This window comes from Schistocerca gregaria, chromosome 8 (genome assembly GCF_023897955.1).
Source record: "Schistocerca gregaria isolate iqSchGreg1 chromosome 8, iqSchGreg1.2, whole genome shotgun sequence".
In the NCBI taxonomy this organism is placed as follows: domain Eukaryota; kingdom Metazoa; phylum Arthropoda; class Insecta; order Orthoptera; family Acrididae; genus Schistocerca; species Schistocerca gregaria.
Window position 1 is genome coordinate 134224861 of NC_064927.1, and position 25914 is coordinate 134250774.

Below are 25914 nucleotides of genomic sequence, written 5' to 3' on the forward strand. Positions count from 1 at the left end.
GATATAGAACTGAAGGAAAATATTTTAAAGACAAGATAATCAAATAGATGAATGTGTGGACTTTCATATTAAAACAGTGCCATTATATGGAAAATATCAAAAGATTTGATCAAACAGCGAAGAACTATGAAACCAACTCGCTTCAAAAGTTTATTAGGCCTAAAGCAGCAGTTTGTTGCCTGAAAGGAGCTAAAAGTGGCCTCATACATATATTTGTGTTGTATATGAGCAATGATTTCAGCACTATTCAGATACGAAGCCATGTTATTTGAAAATTTTATCAAGACATGTAAGTTGGTTTGCACACTGATACCTAATGAGTACAACTTCTTTCATGTCTTTCCTTTCTGAAAGTATTAGTAAGGTATCTTCCATACTATTACCTAATTATTATTACTCAAATGTCAGTAACACATAAAAGGTATAAGGTTAATGTAGTTATTTTGTTTTTGCATGTTCCATGGAACATATTTGTGACAACTTGCTATAATGTGGAACTTTCCAGTAGGTTTACAAGTAAGATACATTTTCTCTGTGAAAATGTGAACTTCTGTAGAAAACACGAACTGTTTTGTCACACATCATAATATTGCACGACAACTCTTAATTTTTTGAATTCATAGTCACTTTGATATACTCTTAGTCTAGTTTTTTGTAAGCTTTGATTGGTGCAGATTGTCGATTGTCAGCAGGGCTGTCTGAATGTGTTTATTCTAACCAGGGTGGGTGACTGGAGATTAATAATATTCTCCAGTATGGTCCAGAATTAGTTTTAGTAACTAGAACCTAGAGATTTTAAGTACAAATAAATGTATTTAATTTATCACAGAATGTATTCAAATCGTAAATCCTTGTTCTGTTCTGTTTCGCATATTCTGTGTTAATATTTTTTTCGGTCAGTTTATTAAATGCCAGTAAATAGTTGTGGACTTTGATTTTACCACCGGCAACCATAGGAGTTTAAAATATAATCTCTGTAACACGAGTCTTTCACTGATAAATGATGAAAGCACTTTTATAACTAATATTCTAATTTAGGTAGTTGTACATAGTGAAGGCTTGAATGAATCAATTGAATACATTTCATACTATTTAATTTGTTTTTGTTTTTAATATAGGTTCTGACAACCAAGTGGCAATATGGAATGTGGGAACAGGTGACATTTTGGTGCACATAGATTGCCACCCTGATGTTGTATACAGTGCATCTTGGAACTGGGATGGTTCACAGCTCTTGACAACTTGTAAAGACAAAAAGATGCGCATCATAAATCCACGCACTGGCACTGTTGAGGAGGTGATTGCACTTGATATCTATCCTTAATTTGCAATGAAAATATTTCACAAAATATGATTTTTTTTTTTTTCATTTTCTTTAAGTGGATATTACTGTGTTCTCATAGCCCATGAGGAATCATAGGATTAAACAATTTTCAGTGAAATCGTGTTACTTATGCTACTGCGCTGTAGAGCAGCTGAAGTGGTATGCAGGAAAGGAATATCACTTTTCCTACCTCTATGTGTTCCCCTTGACTGCAATTGCCATAAAGAAGGCTATTGCTGTGCCTGGGATTGTAAATGCGTGTCGTCGTCACAGTATCATTGCATAGTGAAAGTAGTACCAGGGAGAAGTAACTATGGCAACTAGAAGCAAGTTAAGCACTGGATTTGAACACTGTTGATTCACACACCTGTTGCTGGTACATCTTACGTCAGTATTGTTTGATTGCAAAGATTTACAGATGAGAGGTGATGAAACATGTATAATATTTGCATCAAGGCTTCAGATATCTGGTACTAAGAGGACTGGGATGTTGTTGTTGTTGTCTTCAGTCTTGAGTCTGGTTTGATGCAGCTCGTCATGCTACTCTATACTGTGCAAGCTTCTTCGTCTCTCAATACTTACTGCAACCTACATCCTTCTGAATCTGCTTAGTGTATTCATCTCTTGGTCTCCCTCTACAATTTTTACCCACCACACTGCCCTCCAATGCTAAATTTGTGATCCCTTGATGCCTCAGAACATGTCCTACCAACTGGTCCCTTCTTCTAGTCAAGTTGTGCCACAAACTCCTCTTCACCACAATTCTATTCAACACCTCCTCATTAGTTATGTCATCTACCCATCTAATCTTCAGCATTCTTCTGTAGCACCACATTTCGAAAGCTTCTATTCTCTTCTTGTCTAAACTATTTATCGTCCATGTTTCACTTCCATACATGGCTACACTCCATACAAATACTTTCAGAAATGACTTCCTTACACTTAAATCTATACTTGATGCTAACAAATTTCTCTTCTTCAGAAATGCTTTCCTTGCCATTGACAGTCTACATTTTATATCATCTATACTTCGACCATCATCAGTTATTTTGCTCCCCAAATAGCAAAACTCCTTCACTACTTTAAGTGTCTTGTTTCCTAATTTAATTCCCTCAGTATCTCCCGACTCCATTCGATTACATTACATTATCCTCATTTTGCTTTTGTTGATGTTCATCTTATATGCTCCTTTCAAGACACTGTCCATTCCGTTCAACTGCTCTTCCAAATCCTTTGCTGTCTCTCATAGAATTACAATCCATGGATTTTAATACCTACTCCAAATTTTTCTTTTGTTTCCTTTACTGCTTGCTGAATATACAGATTGAATAACATCGGGGACAGGCTACAACCCTGTCTTACTCCCTTCCCAACCACTGCTTCCCTTTCATGTCCCTCGGCTCTTATAACTGCCATCTGGTTTCTGTACAAATTGTAAATAGCCTTTTGCTCCCTGTATTTTACCCCTGCCACCTTTATAATTTGAAAGAGAGTATTCCAGTCAACATTGTCAAAAGCTTTCTCTAAGTCTACAAATGCTAGAAACGTAGATTTGCCTTTCCTTAATCTTTCTTCTGAGATAAGTCGTAAGGTCAGTATTGCCTCACGTGTTCCAGTATTTCTACGGAATCCAAACTGATCTTCCCCGAGGTCGGCTTCTGCTAGTTTTTCCATTCGTCTGTAAAGAATTCGTGTTAGTATTTTGCAGCTGTGACTTATTAAACTGATAGTTCGGTAATTTTCACATCTGTCAGCACCTGCTTTCTTTGGGATTGGAATTATTATATCCTTCTTGAAGTCTGAGGGTATTTCGCCTGTCTCGTACATCTTGCTTACCAGATGGTAGAGTTCTGTCAGGGCTGGCTCTCCCAAAGCCGTCAGTAGTTCCAATGGAATGTTGTCTACTCCCGGGCCCTTGTTTCGACTCAGGTCTTTCAGTGCCCTGTCAAACTCTTCACGCAGTATCGTATCTCCCATTTCATCTTCATCTTCATCTACATCCTCTTCCATTTCCATAATATTGTCCTCAAGTACATCGCCCTTGTATAGACCCTCTATATACTCCTTCCACCTTTCTGCTTTCCTTTCTTTGCTTAGAACTGGGTTTCCATCTGATCTCTTGATATTCATACAAGTAGCTCTCTTTTCTCAAAAGGTCTCTTTAATTTTCCTCTAGGCAGTATCTATCTTACCCCTAGTGAGATAAGCCTCTAAATCCTTACATTTGTCCTCTAGCCATCCCTGCTTAGCCATTTTGCACTTCCTGTCGATCTCATTTTTCAGACGTTTGTATTCCTATTTGTCTGCTTCACTTACTGCGTTTTTATATTTTCTCCTTTCATCAATTAAATTCAATATTTCTTCTGTTACCCAAGGATTTCTACTAGCCCCCGTCTTTTTACGTACTTGATCCTCTGCTGCCTTCAGTACTTCATCCCTCAGAGCTACCCATTCTTCTTCTACTGTATTTCTTTCCCCCATTCCTCTCAGTTGTTCCCTTACGCTCTCTCTGAAACTCTTCACAACCACTGGTTCAGTCAGTTTATCCAGGAACCATCTCCTTAAATTCCCACGTTTTTGCAGTTTCTTCAGTTTTAATCTACAGTTCATAACCAATAGATTGTGGTCAGAGTCCACATCTGCCCCTGGAAATGTCTTACAATTTAAAACCTGGTTCCTAAATCTCTTGTTTTACCATTGTATAATCTACCTGTATCTAGTACCTCCAGGATTCTTCCATGTGTACAACCTTCTTTTATGATTCTTGAACCAAGTGTTAGTTATGATTAAGTTATGCTCTGTGCAAACTTCTACCAGGCGACTTCCTCTTTAATTTCTTTCCCCCAATCCATATTCACCTACTATGTCTCCTCTCCATTTTCCTACTACCGAATTCCAGTCACCCATGACTATTAAATTTTCGTCTCCCTTCACTACCTGAATAATTTCTTTTATCTCATCATACATTTCTTCAATTTTTTCATCTGCAGAGCCCCTTGGCATATAAACTTGTACTACTGTAGTAGGCGTGGGCTTTATGTTCACTATGCGTTCACTATGCTGTTTGTAGTAGCTTATCCGCACTCCTATTTTTTATTCATTATTAAACCTACTCCTGCATTACCCCTATTTGATTTTGTATTTATAACCCTGTATTCACCTGACCAAAAGTCTTGTTCCTCCTGCCACCGAACTTCACTAATTCCCACTATATCTAACCGTAACCTATCCATTTCCCTTTTTAAGTTTTCTAACCTACCAGCCCGATTAAGGGATCTGACATTCCACGCTCCGATCTGTAGAACGCCAGTTTTCTGTCTCCTGATCACGACGTCCTCTTGAGTAGACCCCCCCCCCCCCCCCCGGAGATCTGAATGGGGGACTATTTTACCTCCAGAATACTTTACCCAAGAGGATGCCATCATCATTTAACCATACAGTAAAGCTGCATGCCCTCAGGAAAAATTACGGCTGTAGTTTCCCCTTGCTTTCAGCCGTTCGCAGTACCAGCACAGCAAGACCGTTTGGGTTAGTGTTACAAGGCCAGATCAGTCAATCATCCAGACTGTTGCCCCTGGAACTACTGAAAAGGCTGCTACCCCTCTTCAGGAACCACACAGTTGTCTGGCCTCTCAACAGATACCCCTCCGTTGGTGTTGCACCTACGGTACGGCCATCTGTGTCGCTGAGGCACTAAAGCCTCCCCACCAACGGCAAGGTTCATGATTCATGGGGGTAGGACTGGTATAATAAAGTGATAATTGGGGAAAGTGTGCAAAAAAGATGGTGAGGGTAATTTCCTTGCTTGGGCCATCAGCCAAAACGTAAAGGTACTTTGCTTGCATTGGTTTGACTAGCATTACATTCACCCTTCTGCTCCACTGGCTGCATGCATTCCCAACACTGACATGAAATCACTTTTTTGCACATTTAACCTAGGGTAGAGACAAAATCCTTGAGACTTATCTGCCATGTACGCTGAAAGTAGGGAATTGATCAGGCTAATATGAATGAGATACTGCCATTCATTAGATGGTTCTAAAATGGGAAATCTGGAATTCTGAAATTTTAATAATGGGTAGTTAGCTGAAAGTATTTGAATAGAAATATCAAAAGAATTAAAACTCACAGTGAGTGCAAAAACTATTTTGTTTAAATATTCACAACTATAATTTAAACTGGTGATTTAATCGCAGTTACTTTTATAAGGTAGAATCCACGTCTTTTTGAAGCAGCAGGTATATTTGCCAAGCATGAACAACTAGTATATTCCAGACTGAATAATTTAGTGGAGAGCTCTCTATAAAATCCTTAAATGCAGTGCAAATAATTGTCTTGGGATACAGTTAGTGACAAAGCTGTCAAGAGTGTGCAGGTTACTGACACACAGTGTTACTGTAGTAATAGCTTTTCTCCACTTATCACACCTGAACTGTACAAGTCGAACTAGTGCTACTAGCGGAAGTTACAATAAAGAACAGACTGTCTTTAGCGTCCATAGGCTGTTGGCTCAAAAAAGTTTTTTTACCATTCTTTGATTGGTGTCAGCTCCTTTACTTTCTGACTGTACAAAATTACGGCTTTTTCTGTAAATTCTGATGAATGTTTGTATGAATGAGGTAGGCTGATTTTAGAACATCGCATGTTTTTGGTACCATACTCTATGCAAGTGTCTTCAAAAGTTCAAACAATGGTGACAGGGTTCCTAGAATGCAAACAGTATCCTTTCCCTAATTGTGGTAAATCCAAAAGTAATAAGAGATCTGATACTGGCATGCAACTTAATAAAAGCCTATACATTTAGTGTTTCTCATTGCATTATATATTGCTATCAATCCTCAATCTGATGTGGACATTTTGATGAACTTGTATCTGAGTGGTGACTGAAAGCTTGTTTTAGTCCCGTGCGTACTCAGTACATTAAGTAACTGTTCACATGTTACTGTGTGTACATTCAGAAATGATTTTTCACAATACAGGCATAAGTTGTTATTAATATTTAAACGGTAATGTGTGGATGTCACTGTGGAGTTAGTGAACAAACAGCTAATTTCCATTAGATTTGCGTTTTATTTATTGTCTTCAGGTAGTTGGCTATAAGCATTGGCAGTTTGGCACTGACAGTGGTAATCTTTTCCTGTAGTGGTGTTTGTTCTCATATTTCGGTGGCACCTTACTCCACTATTAGCTTTTCAACTCTCACCATACTTCTCTCGTGCAGAAACGAATGAGGTAATGCCTCTGAAGTGCTGGCCTGCTCATGTTCCTGAATAAAACTTTGCCTGTTGCACTGAAGACATAGTATAAGAGCGTCTTGCTTTTGTGTTGTTCATTGTAACAGATTCTCCAATTACTACAGTTATGTCGCATAAGATAGCTGTCCAAGGGTGTATACGACCCGGGATATCCGGGAAAAATCTGGAAATTTTTTCATCCGGGAGAAAACTGGGAAAAACCCAGGAATTGTTTAAAATTCCAGGAATTTTTCTTGTGATTTTAACTGGTAAGAACCAATACTCTAACAAAAGATATTACTGTATCCTGCTACTGCAGTTAATACTGCTGCAACAAAATATGAACGAGAGAAAAAAAAAAAAAAAAAAAACGAAAATAAAACTTAAGTTTCAAAAAAAAAAAAAAGCACCATATATGACAACAAAACACAGCGCTCATACAAGCGTCTGCCAACAGCAGTGTATCGAAGGCTTTAGGAAGACTATGCAATACTTCATAACAACAAATTGCTTCCGATGAGTGTGACGTGACAACTGTTTAAAATAGAATAGTTTGAGCAGTTGTGGGCGGACTCTTCGGCTTGCGCAGTTGAGTCGCCTATGAGTAGTACCTTTTCTCGCTTCTGGTTACAGAAGTGTGGCTGGACGCCACTACTTAATATTGCTCCGGTTCGGAAATATAGTAAATCTGGGGCTGATGCCCAGAGCAGTCTGAGTTGTGGTGGGGAGATGGGACGTCTCCATGTGACCTCTTAGGTTTCAGTGATTTTGTTGATTCCTCTTTGTTAAATGATAACAAATGGATTTTTGTAGCCAGGGGCTATCAAATGAATTAAAATACGTTCGCATAATTACAGAAGGCTAAAATATGTTATTAGTTTTAGATTTTATTTCCACTTTCCTGACAGTCAAGCATTAATCGCCTTGCAAAACAATTTAGTATTTTTTTCAGCTCTCATTAATCTTTTCTGCTAAGGCTGTCAATTTACTTGAAATGAAGTGTTTAATTCCACACAATTGGCTAGTTTCAACTGTTCGCTGCATTTCAAGTGCACGTATGGTGTTATGCCATAATAAAGAACAAAATATTAGATGAGACAGTACTGGTACTCCAAGAAAATTTACATACGAATGTGTATTTTAAGCCGAATTATGCATTTTAGTATGGTTCACAAAATTCCGATGTGCTTAAAGTATCCTCTGATGTCTTGTTTCTTTCATGACATAATGTAAGATCTTTTAATATTTTACACGTACGAACATATGGGCTTCTTGCATCATCGTAGCTGTGTAAGCGCTGTGACGCCTTTCATCTCGCGCTGTCTTCCAACTGATGAAACGAACCTATTTCTAACATGTCGTGGGAAAATATTGCGAATGGTGGCTTGAAAAACATTACATTCAAACCAAATTTCCTTTTACGCAATATGAACTATGTGCAAGAATGTATGATGAATTTCTTAAATCGTAAAGTGTTTGACTCTCATTTAAAAATCCACTCTTTGAAGATGACTATTTAGAAGAATTTAGAGCCCAGAAGATCAGACATTTACATCGTTAATAAAAATTTTGCTGGCACATTTGTGTGATGTATCTTAAAGTGTTGCACACGCAAAAAAAGATCAACATTGTAAGTGGAAGCTTAGCTTCTCTTCCAGCTTATTAATTTCTGAGACCAATGTTATAAGTGAATGCTATGTATATTACTTTAAACATTAAGTTTTCTTATTTGTGTTTTTGCGCTACTTGAGTGATCTTGCTATTGGCTGACAGCATCACGTCTCCTATGCTGTCATCAGCTGGCGAGATCACGTGACATGAGCTATGACTGGCTTACAAAAGCGCATCGCAATCTCAATTTCAGTGCTTCGGAAAGTGACATGTGGTGTGTGGTGGAATTCAAACTTATACTTCCGTAATACGGAAATATGCAGTGTACATGTTGCTGCACATCTAAGGTCTTTTCAAAACGTGTTTTTCCCCCAAGTTTCGTTTTCTAAACTGTGGGGAAATACTACAGCGGTGTATAAAACCTTAAACATTCAAATGATTGACGAGTTTTACAGTGTCGAGGAAGTGTATACTGTTACGTAACACGGAAAAAGTATATTTTAACCCAGGAGAACGTATATTTATAACTGGGAAAAATCCAGGAATTTTTTTTCCTTGTCCACGTATACTCCCTGTGTCCACAATTTCAGTTTGAAGTGTTGAGTACAGTGACAGATTCAGAGTCTTGTATATTATCAAGAGGTATGATGTATACACATAATCTTAATGAGAGCATGGAACCATACATCACATAATCTTAATGAACAGCTTTACCATTACCATATACATTCCTTGGTCAATTTGTTGTAGAAAATATATATTTATATTACTCTATTAGGTTTGTACTGGTCTCAAAAGCAGTAGGAGAGTTCTGAAGCCGGCTGGAGTGGCTGAATGGTTCTAGGCGCTACAGTCTGGAACCGCGTGACCGCTATGGTTGCAGGTTCGAATCCTGCCTCGGGCATGGATGTGTGGTGCCCTTATGTTAGTTAGGTTTAAGTAGTTCTAAGTTCTACGGGACTGATGATCTCAGAAGAAGTCCCATAGTGCTCAGAGCCATTTGAACTATTTTTTAGAGTTCTGAAATGCATGGGACTTGGTCAGTAGATTGTTGCTTGTAGCAACATGAAGGAAAAGAAAATCTAATAGATATAGGAAAAAAGGTAAGAGAATTAGATAATGAGTAGAAGAGTTTGCAAAATTTTTGAATCATGATTGTACTGTACGTGGTACTAAAAAGTTTTAAAATATTGATACTACATTCAGAGTAGAAGTATAAAACTTCTAAAATGATGTCCCGTAGTTTACTTCCTGTTAGACTGATTAACCCTTTCAAACTGCCATTCATTCATATCAGTACTACACGTTACATTTAAAAGAGAGAAGGATGGAAAAAAAGGTTTGTGAATAGTATGCTTTTCAATAAAATTGACAACAAAAATTGATGAAGTTTAATATTTCGTGTCAGCTACACTATGTGGTCAGAAGTATCTAGGCAACTGGCAGACAATGACTTAAAAGTACGTGGTGTTCTCCATCGGTAATGCTGGAATTCAATATGGTGTTAGCCCACCCTTAGCCTTCATGACAGCTTCCACTCTTGCAAGCATATGTTCAAACAAGTGTTCAAAGATTTCTTGGGGAAAGGCAGCTCATTGTTCATGGAGTGTTGTGCTGAAGAGAGATATTGATGTCAGTCGGTGAGGCCTGGCACGATGTCGGTGTTCCAAAACATCCCAAAGGTGTTCTATAGGATTCAAGGCAAGACTCTGTAGGCCAGTCCATTACAGAGGTGTTATTGTTGTTGACAATTCTTCCAGGTTATATGGCCGTTACATGGACATTAGGAATAGAATAATTCCATGGACCATGGCCATATAACCCGGAAGAATTATCAACAACAGTACCATCCGGTCGTGAAAGCCTTCATTGTATGATTAGAGGTGTTATTGTCGTGTAACCACTACGCCATTATGAACAGGTGCTCGATCGTGTTGAAAGATGCAATTGTTACCGAATTGCTCTTCAACAATGGGAAACAAGAAGGTGCTTAAAACATCAATGTAGGCCTGTGCTGTGATAGTGCCATAAAAACCGGGGCTGCAAGACCCCTCCATGAAAAACAAGTCCACACCATAACACCACCACCTCTGAGATAACCGTTGGCACTACACATGCTGGCAGATGATGTTCACTGGGCATTTGCCACACTCACAACCTGCCATTGGATCATCACATCCTGTATCGTGATTCGTCACTCCACACAATGTTTTTCCACTAGTCGTTTGTCCAATGTTTATGCTTCTTACACCAAGCGAGGTGTTGTTTGGCATTTACCGGAGTGATGTGTGGCTTATGAGCTCGACTGTGAAAGCCAAGTTTTCTCACCTCCCAGCTAACTATCATAGTTCTTGCAGTGGATCCTGATGCAGTTTGGAATTCCTGTGTGATTGTCTGGATAGATGTCCACCCATTACACATTACGACCATCTTCAACTGTTGGCGGTTCTGTCGGTCAACAGATGAGGTCAGCCTGTACTCTTTTGTGTTTACATGTCCCTTCACATTTCCACTTCACTATCACATCGGAAACAGTGGACCTAGGGATGTTTAGGAGTGTCTAAATCCCGCGAACAGACGTATGACACAAGTGACACCCAATCACCTGACTACGTTCAAAGTCAGTGAGTTCCACAGAGTGCCCCATTCTGCTCCCTGACGATGTCTAATGACTACTGAGGTCTCTGATATGGAGTACCTGGCAGTAGGTGGCAGCACAATGCACCTAATATAAAAACGTACGTTTTTGGGGTTGCTTAGATACGTTGGATCACATAGTGTATCTCCATGGCAGTGTACACATCACCAATTGATAAGGAGTGGAAAAATTCATATTATGTAATAAATGTGAAATACAAATTCTCACAAAATGCGAAAATGTGAAATTACTTAACACATGGTATTTCATAGCAACTTGTATACAGATGAACTATTTTATCAGAGATGGTTTGAAATATTTTTCTTTTCTACATATAAATATAAAGAAGTAACCAATTTTGAATTACTGGTATTCAGAATCATCTGGCAGAGCCCAGTTTGGTAGGATAACGTAGCATGATAACCTTTTAAATTTGTGCAGCCAACTAAAAATCAGGGGTTTTGAAAAAAACTCTACATTTTCTGGTCTCTACCAGTTGCTTATTCTGCCTGTTGCATTACCTCTCCATGGCTCAGGCATAATGATGTTCCATGCAGTCATACATCTGTATAAAGAACACAAATTTTAGATTGATTAAGCATAATATAATAATAAATTTGCTCCCAGGTGAGCTGTACTCTTCATAGTAACCACTCAAAATAAAAAAAAGTTTCTTTTTGCATGTATTACACTTCATAAACATGAGTAAACTTCCAAGAACTCTGTACTTGTGCCGACATACATTTTCATTGCAGTGCAGATTCAGTTTACTTTCTATTTACACTGTTTACTATAACAGCATTGCTGTAAAAGCAGTAATCAAACCATCTTGTCATAGATCTACCAGAGTGCCCACTCTGCTCATCAGTATCAACTTCTTTCACAACTTTGTCCTGTCCACAGTTCATACTTACGGCAACTTCTCTACCTTTTTTACAATTCAGGACATATTTGACTGATAATGTTCACCGTGTAGGCTCAGTTTATCCGAATAAGTAACCAAATATATGGCTTGCTGCTGTTGGCAGTAGAATTTGATCCTTACATGACAATGCTTTCATTGTCTCAATGAATGTGGCCTGTCCAGAATTCCTGCCAAAGATCATAATGCTACTTACTACTTTTCATCCACAAGCCCGGATTGTAAGCATGTTTAGCTGGGGGTATCAGCAAATCGTTGATAACTGATAAGGCTAGAGAATAATCAGTGTAAACATTTTACTTATTTTACAGTGCATTGGCTGATTAGGATTCCTAATCGTGCTGCTCATGCTGTCATAATAATTGTTTTTATCATGTACAGGATGAAGTATCAAAATTATTAACACTTGCTGCAAATGATTTTGTAACAGTACTTCTGAAGAAGGCCTTTTGGCTGAAAGCTAAAATATGTCTTTTCATTGTGCCTGTCTGTGACTTAATGTCTTCTCAGTATGGTGAAGTAACAATCTGTCCTTTTCATGATATTGTTCCTATTTTGGAATGGTGCGAGGCAATTCTTTTTGTTTCTTATTCCTCCAAGATAATTTGACATTGATTTAGTTTATGGTTTCTTTGCATTATGATTTTTATCTGTTAATCTGAAATCCATTATTACAACAAATGTGAAAATAAGAATGCTTTTACTGGTTATTGTAGTCAGTAAACCATGTGACATGTTTTTGTAGTCAAAAACATTAAACAATCTAATGGAAAATACCTTACTGTAACACTATTCATACTGGGGACAAGGTTTTTTTTTTAAATTCACTTGTAGCAATAAATTATGCTACCCTTCACATAGTTAGAGGACTTCCCGAGGCAGATCGGCACTGATAAATAAACCTAACAGTATCTCACAGTGTAAACATCACTTCCATGTCTTATTTTTCATTTAATTGTATTGGTAAGCCTTTTAATGTATTGCAATGAAATAGTCCTTCTTGATATGAATTTTTTCACATTTATAAACCAGTTTATACCCCTACAAACCATTCACGATAACAAATGACTGTCACAACTGCAGACTGAGTAACAGTAAGGTTGATGAAGCTTCTGAATAACACAAAAGTTCAGACATTTACCAAAGTAAAGTTGATCTCAAAAACAAATTTTTGTACAGAAGGAAAGTGTTAATTTCTAATGTTGACCGTAGCTTCATCTTACCTTTTCAGTCTAATTGGAGCATATTACACTGTCCATAATATTGAAGTTTTTCCATTATAAAATATTTGGCAAGCTTGAATTAGTAGTATGCTGACACCAAGATCACTATTGTTCAAAGCTCCTAAACTCCCCAAGACTACTTTGCGTGTAATTTTCTACTTTGATTGCAGCTGATCACATAAACACCACTTGGTGCTGAAGATTTTATTGTATGTCTAGTATTAAAATATATTCTAGCTATGTCATTGCTACCATAAAATGTGTGTTGTGGGGCAGGAGATAACTTTTTGCAAGAATCTGTTAAATTCGATTCACCTATGGTCTTCCTTTCACTCTACCACTGTTTCACCAAATAAAATTAGTGCAGGAGAAATAAATAAAAGATTAATCTGTGTTCTTTGTTCTGTATCACAACAGTACCGGTATTATAGTGTTAGCATAATTTTCTGTTTGCTGCATTGTTAGTTACAGATCAAGTAGTAATGTGAGGTTTTTTATGAACTGCTTGTGCTCAGGAAGCTGTGTGCCACGAAGGAAGCAAAGCAACGAGAGCAATCTACTTGAAAAGTGGTCTGATCTTCACAACAGGTTTTAGCAAAATGAGTGAGCGCCAGTACTCATTGCGAGCACCCGAACATCTTGCAGAGCCAATTGTTATGGTTGAACTGGATACAAGTAATGGTGTGATGTTCCCACTCTATGACCCAGATACAAATCTTGTGTACCTATGTGGCAAGGTGAGTAGTTTGGCCATTTTGCATTGTCTTTGATATTCGTCATTAACGTTTTGAGTGCCGCGCTCACAGTGTTAAGTTACCTTCGTGTTTGGAAAGAATGCCGTGTCTGTAATATTTCGGACACATCTTAGTGAGGTCTATGATACTCGTATTATTATGGGTGTGGCAGTCCTCGCTAAGATACTGTGCCCAAAATGTTATGGGTGTGACTTTCTTTCCAGCATTTAATGCAACATAACATTATGGGCATTGCACTAATAGTGGTAAAATATATTATTCCTGAAGTTATCATTGAGAGAATGTTATGTAAAATACACTACATAAGACACGTTTTTATCCATAGCATTAAGGTGGGTGCCAGTTCCTTTGACTGTCTGTGATACATTTATAAGTTATGTTCATTGTGCTTTCCTAATATGCAGCGACATAGTAAGCTGACAGTGCACAGACTATGCAGACATATTTGTTTTATTAAGCATCAGTCATAATCGTACCAAAAGCCTGCTGAAAGTTGACAACCAAAGAATCCAAATGGTCATAATTATTTATAACGTTTATTTTATTTGTTATTATTTTGGAGGGATTGTATTAGAATTGGAGAAGGTTATAAAGCTACATCTACATCTATACTCAACAAACACACTGTGAAGCGTGTGGCAGAGTATGCGTCCCATTGTACCAGTTATTATGGTTTGTTCCCATTTCATTCATGAATGGTGCGCAGGAAGAATAAACTTACCACTAACAAACTCAATACATACACACCATTTGCACAAGAAATTAGTTCCAAACATTACATCAATGCTGAGATTTTTGAATCACCAAGAAATTGCACTCCCCAACAGCTGTCCTGCCAATTCTACAGTTAATAGTACTCATGTTTCACTCTCTTTGATAGCTTCATAATTTTTATACCAGAAACGTGCATCGCCACTATATCCTCTGTGTTCATAATGGATTCAAAAAATGCCTGTGAAATGCTATTCAAATCACTATCACTGTCCAGTTAACACTTAACATGTACACCTTGTACACTTTCTGTTATTACAGGCTGCCACACTTTATCTTTACTTATGATGTGCTCTTCTTGATACAACGAATCCGCATTAATCTTTTCCCTGGAAAAACTATCATCCTGCTTACCAAAATGATTATCAGACCCACTGTCCTTTCTCTATGCTTTAGATTTTGTACTTCTTCTACCTTTTTCTCTAATTTAGTCAATTTTGAATCTACATATTCATTTAATTTTTCCTGTTTTTCCTCTACCACTACTGCGCACTCGGTTTCTACATCAGTTTCTGATTCATTTTAACTCTAGTTTCAGCACCAAATTTCTCATAAGCCTCCACCCTCCTACTATAGTCATCGCCAAGTTTCTCTCTTACTTCTATTAATGTTAATTTCTCATTTGTATTCTGTTCTAATCTCTTTATCTTTTCATCGCAATCTTTAACTACCTCTTCAACCTTCTTATTTAGTTCTGAAAGATTAGAGCTGACTATCTTAATCTCCCTTTTAATTTCTTTCTTCAGTTCATACTTTAAGTTAAACATGTCAGTTCTAATGCTACTACTGTCAGCTTTTACTGCTGATGTCTTGTTTAATACTATTTTCCACCCTATTACTGTCTTTTTTTCATACTATTTTCCAACCTACTAATGTCTTCATAATTTGCCTTAACATCGCTTCCAATTTTCCGTAGCAACTATTGCCCTGCGAATCAGTCCCCAATAAGTCTTTCTGTTTATTTAAAAACTTAACCTCCACAGCTTTGTTTTCAATCACTTTATATTGTACATTAAGGCCACTCATTATGTATCACTTAACACAAAACGGCTTTTTCTAAGAAATACCTTATTTTTCAATCACTTGTCTCCTGTTGATGCAGCCGCTGCTGCTGCTGCTGCTCCAGTTGTCATCCGATTCGTCATATGCATGGCTACAGCAAGTTGTAAGGCTCTTGGCGAGGCATCTTGTTTATCTGCGGTCAGCTGTGTTTACCTGTGTGCTGATTGGCTGCTCCCATAAAACCTGCTCGCTGATTGGCTGCTGTTATACTGTGGCCATGAAACCCATGCACTGATTGGCTGTTGCACCACTGCACTGTAAACCGCTGTTGATTTCACTGTTCAAAATTTGTGAGTCCTTGTTTATTGTGGCTATGTGCAGTGTTCCTTATGTGGGGGTGCCACATGTGACAATTCACTTTCTTTTATTTCTTCATTGGTTGTCCTCGGTGTTGACAAGCTGCGTTGCTACACTGGCTGTCTTGGGTACCTTATATATACTAACAATAATAGGCACTGAAACTTCACATTAATGTTTAATTTACAAAAATTAGAATTAAAACTTAACTCATAAAATTAGCTAAATACATAGAAAAATTGGTTCTCCTCCTGCAAGCGTTAAGCTGAATTTTGTTTAAATCATGAAATTTACAAATATCGTTACACAAACGATACTTTTGACAAAACTGTTAATTACTTTGGAATTAAGAGATGGCTTTGCTAAAATGTTTTTGAATAGAGTCGAATAGATCGTTTAGGAATACTATTCATTGTTCCTCCAAGTGTTTGTAATTAGTACAGAATTCATATTTGTTTATAAGTCAACAATAGAATTTAAGTTGTGAAACTATCACTGATTTTAGCTATAACAAAACTTACTAACTAGGACTAGTCGAAATAAATTAGAAAATCAATTACATACATGAAACTAAGTACAAAATTAGATCTGCTGTTATGACGGCCAACCTTTCTCTTATATGAAAATGTAGATTATACTAATTTATGTGTAATGGTAATTAGTTAAAAGTGAAAAACTGAATTTTAAGGAGGCAGATGACAAAACAAAAGGTGAAGTAAAAATATCCCAACTTGCTTCGTCACATGCGTGCCTCCACACGAATGTTTGTTGGGAAGTTTGTTTAAAGTTTCTTTGCACTATTTGGGCCAAAAGTGCTATGTGCTGTAAGATTTAAAACTTGTTTGCTTGTCCCGCTGTCATTGGTAAAGCCACATAAATTTTGTAGCTGTGGGTCCTCTGTGAGGCAGTGTTGGTGATGAAGCGAAATTGACTCCAGTCACTGTTCCTAACATTTCCTTTTACCACACCCTGCTGTGTCATAAACATGTTAACTTCCTTGACAAAATGTTGTGCCTTCTGACACATACTGTTATCATCTTCTATGTCCCTACGTGTGGCAATTGTAGTAATATGCCTAGATGAAATGCCATATTCAGCATTAAGATAGTCAATAAAAGGAATCGACACTTCGAAATTATCCAAGCCAACCATTTTGTATGCTTCTAGTGCCCAAATTTGCAGAGGCCAATAGTGCACGATAGATCCGTATGACCTTGCTTTAGCAAATTGCGATATTACATGCTCTTGATAGTTTGTAATTGCAACATTCTGTTTCCTCTGGAATGAGCTCCTTCTTGCCTTTACCCACATACATAATTCAGAACTAATCTGCAATTTGATTCTTTTAATGCACGTCTAGCACCATGTCAGTTGCCAAAGGAATTGAAGCCACGATTGTTATAGTCTTCATAAATGTTCTCTAGTACGCTGTCATAAATATCTTCTAATACACCGGGCCTTGACGGTACGGATGGAGACAGTTAGTATTGACTTTGACTGGACTGTTCCTGTTCCACAGGAGACGTGAATGTCATGTACTGGTTGAAAATCCATCTTCAGGTTCAGGTTCTTCCTGTCCTTCAATATCAGTATATAAATCCAGCATAATGTCATGTATTTCTGTGTCATCCCCATTATATTTCTGAATTATTATGTTATATTAAATATCTGTGAACTCTCCTATACCCCAATTTCATTTCCATATTTAGAATGTTGCAACTTTGTTCCTAATATTTTGACCACATTTGTAGAATTAGTTTTCTTCATGATATCAATGTTCACATATTACATGCGAACACCCTAAATCACACATTCATACTACAACTATATCATTCGCTCAACTTGAACACTTGTTAACTCAGCTACCTAATTCCATTGTCTGATGGTGCCAGCAGACAGGTGCAGAGTTTTGCATGGAAGTCACACATACCACTGTTGTCTTTATAATCGAGTGCTAGTCTAAGCATGGTTTCATATGATTCCCAGGGTCAGAGATCAAAAGCGCCCCTTGTCAGTAAACATGTTATACCTAGTTTGGTATTGATCGAAGTTGTTAAACATTGGAACAATTCGTACTGCTAATATTTTGTCTCACAACACTGCCAACCTAACAATAACTATACTGTGTGTTGTATTGTTCGTAGTAGTGTTGTAAAGTGTTGGGCTGAGCCATAACTTGAGTACTAGTCCGTGTGAAAGGAATGTTGGCAGTGATAAACAAGAGCTATGGTAGTGCCTCTTCCAGTAATTTACAAACTGCCTTTGAGGATGTTGTTGTTGTGGTCTTCAGTCCTGAGGCTGGTTTGATGCAGCACTCCATGCTACTCTATCTTGCGCAAGTTTGTTCATCTCCCAGTACCTACTGCAACCTACATCCTTGTGAATCTGCTTAGTGTATTCATCTATTGGTCTCCCTCTATGATTTTTACCCTCCACGCTACCCTCCAATACTAAAGTGGTGATCCCTTGATGCCTCAGAACATGTCCTACCAATCGATCCCTTCTTCTATTCAAGTTGTGCCACAGGCTCCTCTTCTCCCCAATTCCATTCAATACCTCCTCATTAGTTATGTCATCTACCCATCTAATCTTCAGCATTCTTCTGTAGCACCACAATTCGAAAGCTTCTATTCTCTTCTTGTCCAAACTATTTATCGTCCACGTTTCACTTCCATACATGGCTACACTCCATACAAATACTTTCAGAAATGACTTCCTGACACTTAAATCTATACTCAATGTTACCAAATTTCTCTTCTTCAGAAACGCTTTCCTTGCCATTGCCAGTCTACATTTTATATCCTCTCTACTTCGACCATCATCAGTTATTTTGCTCCCCAAATAACAAAACTCCTTCACTATTTCAAGTGTCTTGTTTCCTAATCTAATTCCCTCAGCATCTCCCGACTCCATTCGATTACATTACATTATCCTCGTTTTGCTTTTGTTGATGTTCATCTTATATGCTCCTTTCAAGACACTGTCCATTCCGTTCAACAACCCTGTCTTACTCCTTTCCCAACCACTGCTTCCCTTTCATGTCCTTCGACTCTTATAACTGCCATCTGGTTTCTGTACAAATTGTAAATAGCCTTTCGCTCCCTGTATTTTACCCCTGCCACCTTTAGAATTTGAAAGAGAGTATTCCAGTCAACATTGTCAAAAGCTTTCTCTAAGTCTACAAATGCTAGAAATGTAGGTTTGCCTTTTCTTAATCTTTCTTCTAAGATAAGTCGTAAGATCAGTATTGCCTCACGTGTTCCAGTATTTCTACGGAATCCAAACTGATCTTCCCCGAGGTCGGCTTCTACTAGTTTTTCCATTCGTCTGTAAAGAATTCGTGTTAGTATTTTGCAGCTGTGGCTTATTAAACTGATAGTTCGGTAATTTTCACATCTGTCAGCACCTGCTTTCTTTGGGATTGGAATTATTATATTCTTCTTGAAGTCTGAGGGTATTTCGCCTGTCTCATGCATCTTGCTCACCAATTCTTCTTCTACTGTGTTTCTTTCCCCCATTCCCGTCAATTGTTCCCTTATACTCTCCCTGAAACTCTGTACAACTTCTGTTTCTTTTAGTTTATCCAGGTCCCATCTCCTCAAATTCCCACCTTTTGCAGTTTCTTCGGTTTTGATCTACAGGTCATAACCAATAGATTGTGGTCAGAGTCCACATCTGCCCCTGGAAATGTCTTACAATTTAAAACCTGGTTCCTAAATCTCTGTCTTACCATTATGTAATCTATCTGAAACCTGTCAGTATCACCAGGCTTCTTCCATGTATACAACCTTCTTTTATGATTCTTGAACCAAGTGTTAGCTATGATTAAGTTGTGCTCGGTGCAAAATTCTACCAGGTGGCTTCCTCTTTCATTTCTTAGCCCCAATCCATATTCACCTACTACGTTTCTTTCTCTCCCTTTTCCTACACTCGAATTCCAGTCACCCATGACTATTAAATTTTTGTCTCCCTTCACTATCTGAATAATTTCTTTTATTTCAGCATACATTTCTTCAATTTCTTCGTCATCTGCTGAGCCCATTGGCATATAAACTTGTACTACTGTAGTAGGTGTGGGCTTCGTGTCTATGTTGGCCACAATAATGCGTTTACTATGCTGTTTGTAGTACCTTACCCGCATTCCTATTTTCCTATTCATTATTAAACCTACTCCTGCATTACCCCTATTTGATTTTGTGTTTATAACCCTGTAGTCACCTGACCAAAAGTCTTGTTCCTCCTGCCACCGAACTTCACTAATTCCCACTATATCTAATTTTAACCTATCCATTTCTCTTTTTAAATTTTCTAACCTACCTACCCGATTAAGGGATCTGACATTCCACACTCCGATCCGTAGAACGCCAGTTTTCTTTCTCCTGATAACGACATCCTCTTGAGTAGTCACCACCCGGAGATCCGAATGGGGTACTATTTTACCCAAGAGGACGCCATCATCATTTAATCATACAGTAAAGCTGCATGCCTCTGGGAAAAATTAGGGCCGTAGTTTCCCCTTGCTTTCAGCCATTCGCAGTACGAACACAGCAAGGCCGTTTCGGTTATTGTTACAAGGCCAGATCAGTCAATCAGACAGACTGTTGCCCCTGGAACTACTGAAAAGGCTGCTGCCGCTCTTCAGGAACCACACATTTGTCTGGCCTCTCAACAGATACCCCTCCATTGTGGTTGTACCTACGGTACGGCTATCTTTTTCGCTGAGGCACGCAAGCCTCCCCACCAACAGCAAGGTGCTATTCCGGATCAATATTAATGTAAAAATCAATACCTATTTCTTTCAGGCACTGTTTATAATGTGTGTTTTACAATTTTTTTGTTGATATCACGTAATGCAGCACATTTTCTATACAAATTAGAAGTATTTTGAATATTTTTGAGCCTGCTTAGGGTTATTGAAAAAAAATTACTAAGAAATTGATGCTTCTTTTCCAAAAGTTTCCTCAAATTTAAGTAACATTTAATCCAATGTTATACATTTGAAGGAGACCATATTTTTACCAGGTATGCATGACATGATGGTTGAGGTACTAGACCTATTTAATTCCACTTATTATGTATATTACAAGGATAAGAAAATATCACATCTTACATTTTAATTGTTTTCCTAGTAAAAATGTTATTTTTTTATTAGCTAGTTGATTCTGCGATAAAGCTTAGGTCTTCTACATAAGTATGGACTATTGCAAGTTACATACAAAAATAGAGCACTGCTTTATAATCTTTAGAAAATATTTGTACCTGAATTTTGAAAAATACAACTTGCGGGGAAATTGCGAATGAAGATAGTAGTCCTAATAAACTGTGTCTCAGAACATTCCTGAAACAGTCTTCATTGTGCAACATTTCTTGGTCTTCAAGCTTCCTCATGGCATTCCTTTTAGCACTTCTTGCTTCATTGGTAACTTGAAGAGCAACTCTTTCATCTTCATGCACCCTTTGTCACACGCAAGCAATTGCTCGTCCATATTAGAGCCACATTTTATGCCTAAATTTCTCAGGACTTCCAACCTTCCTATCATTCCATCATTGAAACATATCACTGCATCTAGTACACCAACTTTTTATGTATTTAGTCATACAAAAATATTCTTGGGCAATCTTTCCCATATGCAATGGTTGACACTTCCATTTGTATTCTGAGTGCCCCCATGAAGACAATAACTAACCAAAACAGGGTCACTCAGGTCTCTAAAAATTAGTTTTATTTAATTCATAACAGGCTCAGGAAGAGAATGCTTATGATGGTACATTTGACCACTTTCTTTTGCTTTTTAGTAACCACACCAAGAATCTGCACCCGGGTACAAAGTCTGTTAACAGGTTGGTCATCTGTGGACAACTTACGAAAGTAAATGGCCCGTACAGCTGTTGTCATTGCTGTAACATTATTAGTGCAGTTCGTCTAATGGCCACTCCATAATAACTCTGAAGAAGGTGTATGTCATTTTCTGTCAATCTGCCTCAGCCAGACAGATTTTCTATCAGATAGCAACTTTCCTTTCATTTCTCTTCATAGCTTCCTCAGTCTAGCATCCATCCCCTTTTGCACACGTCCACAACACTCCTCCAGTTTTGTTACCAAGATATCAGAATAAACACTGAACTCATTAAATTTATTGAAAGCTTTAGAGTCCCCATCTCCTAGGTACTTCGTATATCTAACGTTATAAACTGGCACTGACCTCTGAAATATTTTTAGAGCTTCATCACACTCTATACCTCCACTGTAACCGTCGTAATTCGTACAACACTGATGTTAAATATGTCCTTCAGTGTTACCATGGAAGGTGTGGCAGTACTTAGACAGGCACTCACCATCAACAACTTTCCCATTCTCCAGAGAAGTAGCACTTAAAACACAATTCAAGGAAAGATATCCTCCCATCAAGTGCAATAGCAATGTCCCTGGTTCCACTAATATTTGCAGTTTCTTCTCTGCACGTTTCATAGATGCTTTAGACACAACTGTCAAGGCACCTAAAAGTATTTTTATGTACTTGCCGAACCTACTGGGAGGAGGAGGAAGGTCCATCAAACCACAAAACGTTTAAGCAGCCTTTCTTCCTTTTCCTATTGCATGCACTGACTCGAAATTCACATCATATGAATTGTGCACAATGTTCGAAGTCATTTTTGAGGTAGATTTATTGCAGGATCTACATGTAACTAATTTTGACACTAATCCCTTCCTACTACTTCGTTGTTTAGTTATTTCCAGACAGCCTAAACCATCACATTGTTTAAATGTTGCCACTTCCTTTATCAAAGAAGATAAGATGCCCACATCAACAACAACAAATCGACTACAACAGCATCATTGCTAACACAAAAATTTGAATCACTAGGAGACGTGCCATGTGATCATTTCTTCACTGAAGAACTGATACGTAGGTTACTTTCAACAGTGTGGTTTGCTTTGTTAGTCAACTAGTTACCATGAAATTTCCTTTTATTGAATTTCTTGATGTGTGGCATAATTTGTATTTATTGCGCACTAAAGGATATGTACTTCCACCAAACATATGTAGCACTTGGGCAATAAACATCCAGTAACAAGTGAACGAACTGCTTCAGCAAAACAGAATAAAATACTAAGAAAGATAATCACTAGAAACCTGCACTGTTTCCAACATATACGCTGTATCGTATGTATAATCGTGGGAAACAAAGTTTACAGTTCTTTTTGAAAAATACTGGTTCCTTAACAGAAATAAAGGGGGCGTGGCAGCACACATGACTGTAACTTTAAAATTTGGTATATATTGGCCATTTTTCATTCGAGACCCCATAATGTATATATCAATGTAATCAGAAATGACTATTGAATTTAATAAAGTCATAAAGAAATTTCAATTTTGTTCACTATTTATGAGTACCCTGTATCCTTAAAATGATGCAGATGTATCACCACTTGCGATAAAAGTATGAACTATGTGGAAATTGTTACCTTTCTGTTTTGGAAACAAAAAAAGAGGCAGGGAGTGGGGGGAGGGGGGGGGGGGGGGGGAAGAGAGAGAGAGAGATTAATTTGCAGGGAGACATTATCAAATAGTTTTATGTTGTTGATGCCCCATCACTACTCCCGAATACATAGAAATTTCCATAGTGGTCATTAGGTTGTGTCACTAATAGCAAAGCCTAAACAATTGAAATACAATAATAATTGTCACACACTTTTGGTAGCTCTTTTGAAATACATCGTGATTTTTGAACTATTGGTTAGGATTGTACCAGACAAATAATTTCAAATGTTACTGTACATTCTGCACTATATCATATTTCATTATGCTGATGTGTATCTACATATGCATGTACAGTTAGCTTCAGAATGAGACTTGTATAACTTAATTCTGTCATTTGGTCCACCTCCTAAGGTAATAAGTCAGCATCACCTGTTGCCAACAGCTGTTCTGTATTTAGCATACTTTTGTTAAAAACAAGTGATTTTTAGCATACATTGTAGCAGTTTTATAATTTGAAGTGAGGTATACCTCCTGTCTACTGTTTGATGTCATATGTCATATATAACATCCCAGCAAGAACTGTGACACAACTCGCAAGTGCAACACTTGTGGAAACTGGATTTAGAGAATTAATTCTATAGAACTTGTGCTGAAATAGTATAAACTTCATTTAAATTTTAAGTAAAAATTGTTGGCAGTAAATTCCATTTTTCATAAATGTTGTTGCAATTAAGACAAACTAAAAATAGCTGTTTTTCAATTTGTGACTTTTCTTATCAGTGTGCAATATGTCCGTGTCTTTTAATATCATTCAGACTTTTGCCACATTTTTGTTGCAGGCATGAAAATTTTCAAATGCTTTAATGCTAGAAACTACAATTCTGGATTTTTTATTTTATTTTCTGTAAAAAGTATGAACTACCAATGTGTTCATGAAACATAAGTTATGTTCGTGCTTAAAGAGTGATGTCCCACTTCATTTTCACTCTCCTGTACTAGACACAGTTATTAAAATCCTCTGAAAAGTGTAAAGCCTGTTGGGGAATGTTATTTTAAGTCTTTTCAAATCTTTGAACATTAATTCGAGCATTGAAATACATAGTCAAAGACGCATCTTTTAGGAGGAAATTGTATTTCCAGCATGTTGGAAGCTTTTGAATCACTTATGCCTCAACAATGGTGTGTGGGATTATCTCCCCCTCATCACCAACATTTGCTAATACATTGAGGTGACAAAAGGCATGGTATACATCCTAATGTAATGTCATACCGCCTTTTGCCCAGCGTAGTTCAGCAACTCAATGTAGCATGGACTCAACAAATCACTGGAAATCCCCTGCAGAAATAATGAGCCATGCTGTCTATATAGCCATCCATAATTGCAAAAGTGTTGCTGGTGCAAAAATTTGTGCCTGAAATGACCTCTCAATTGTGACCGTGAAATGTTTTAAGGTTCATGTTGGGCAATGTGGTTGACCAGATCGTTTGCTCGAATTGTCCAGAATGTTCTTCAAACCAGTCGCGAACAATTGTTGTAACCCAGTGACATGGTCACTGTCATCCATAAAAATTCCATCATTGTTTGGGAACATGAAGTCAATGAATGGCTGCAAGTGCTCTCCAAGCAGTCGAACATAACCATTTTCAGTCAATGTTGTTGGACCAGGGGACTTAGTCTATTCCATGCAAACAGAACCCACACCATTGTGGAACCACCACTAACTTGGGAATTGGACACAGCAAGATGTGACTCTGCTACACGATTTTGTTACTCTTGTGTCTCTCTGCCAACCATACTACACTGAACTTTTACAATAAAAATGGCCTTCGTCGTTTGAAGGCTTTAATTGCTGATCTGTTACTGACATTTAGTTATCATATAACCTACCAAGAACAGTGCATGTTTGATGAATCTTTAATGTGCTGTCGCCTTAAAATGGTGTTCTTTCATAACAGGTGAGTTATAATACTAAAATAACTAAATATGAATGTTCTTTCTCCACCACTGTGACATTTTCCATTTTATTATGACACATTGTACCAGTAACAATGCATTTACAAGAAATGTGCAATGTATTAGTGCTTAGAAACAGCATATATTCACAGGGTGTAAATTATAAAACCCACCAAATATGGGCTCAATTAAAAACAAAAAGTACACTATGGCATCTCATGAGTTGTGCTTTTGACATAAAAAAAACCACCTTGCCCCTTTAAGTTCAACCTTTTGTGTCACATTGTTGAAATATTGCTGAACTTATTTTGTGTTTCACGTAAGGCAATGACTCTTCATTGTGAAATAAGAGGAAGTAACACATCAAACATTGTATCTACTTTATTTTACGTGTCTCATGCGAGGACTGCTTTAGGACAGGGGCAGAATGACAGTGACGAGGAAAAACCAGATATCTTTGGGTTTGTCTCTTGCTGTGAAGAAACAACAAAAATAAGGTCATATTTATTTCTTATTAATGAAGGCATCCAGGCTTGAAGCTTAGCAGGAAATTTGAAACTTTGTGAGGATGGGGTGTGGCTTGTTTTAAAAAACTGCTGCCAGTGATAGAGGAAGAAATTTGCTCAACTCTGTCAGTAA

At 37.7% G+C, this 25914-nt stretch overlaps 1 protein-coding gene across 1 annotated transcript in view; it reads left to right on the forward strand.

Annotated features, from left to right (window-relative positions):
- The window catches only part of LOC126285321 (coronin-6), an 86341-nt gene that overhangs the window by 23208 nt on the left and 37219 nt on the right, over nt 1-25914 (forward strand). The window contains exons 5-6 of the mRNA XM_049984624.1: nt 1119-1297; nt 13468-13689. Coding sequence (XP_049840581.1) covers nt 1119-1297; nt 13468-13689 — 401 coding nt within the window. The remainder of the gene's footprint in view (nt 1-1118; nt 1298-13467; nt 13690-25914) is intronic.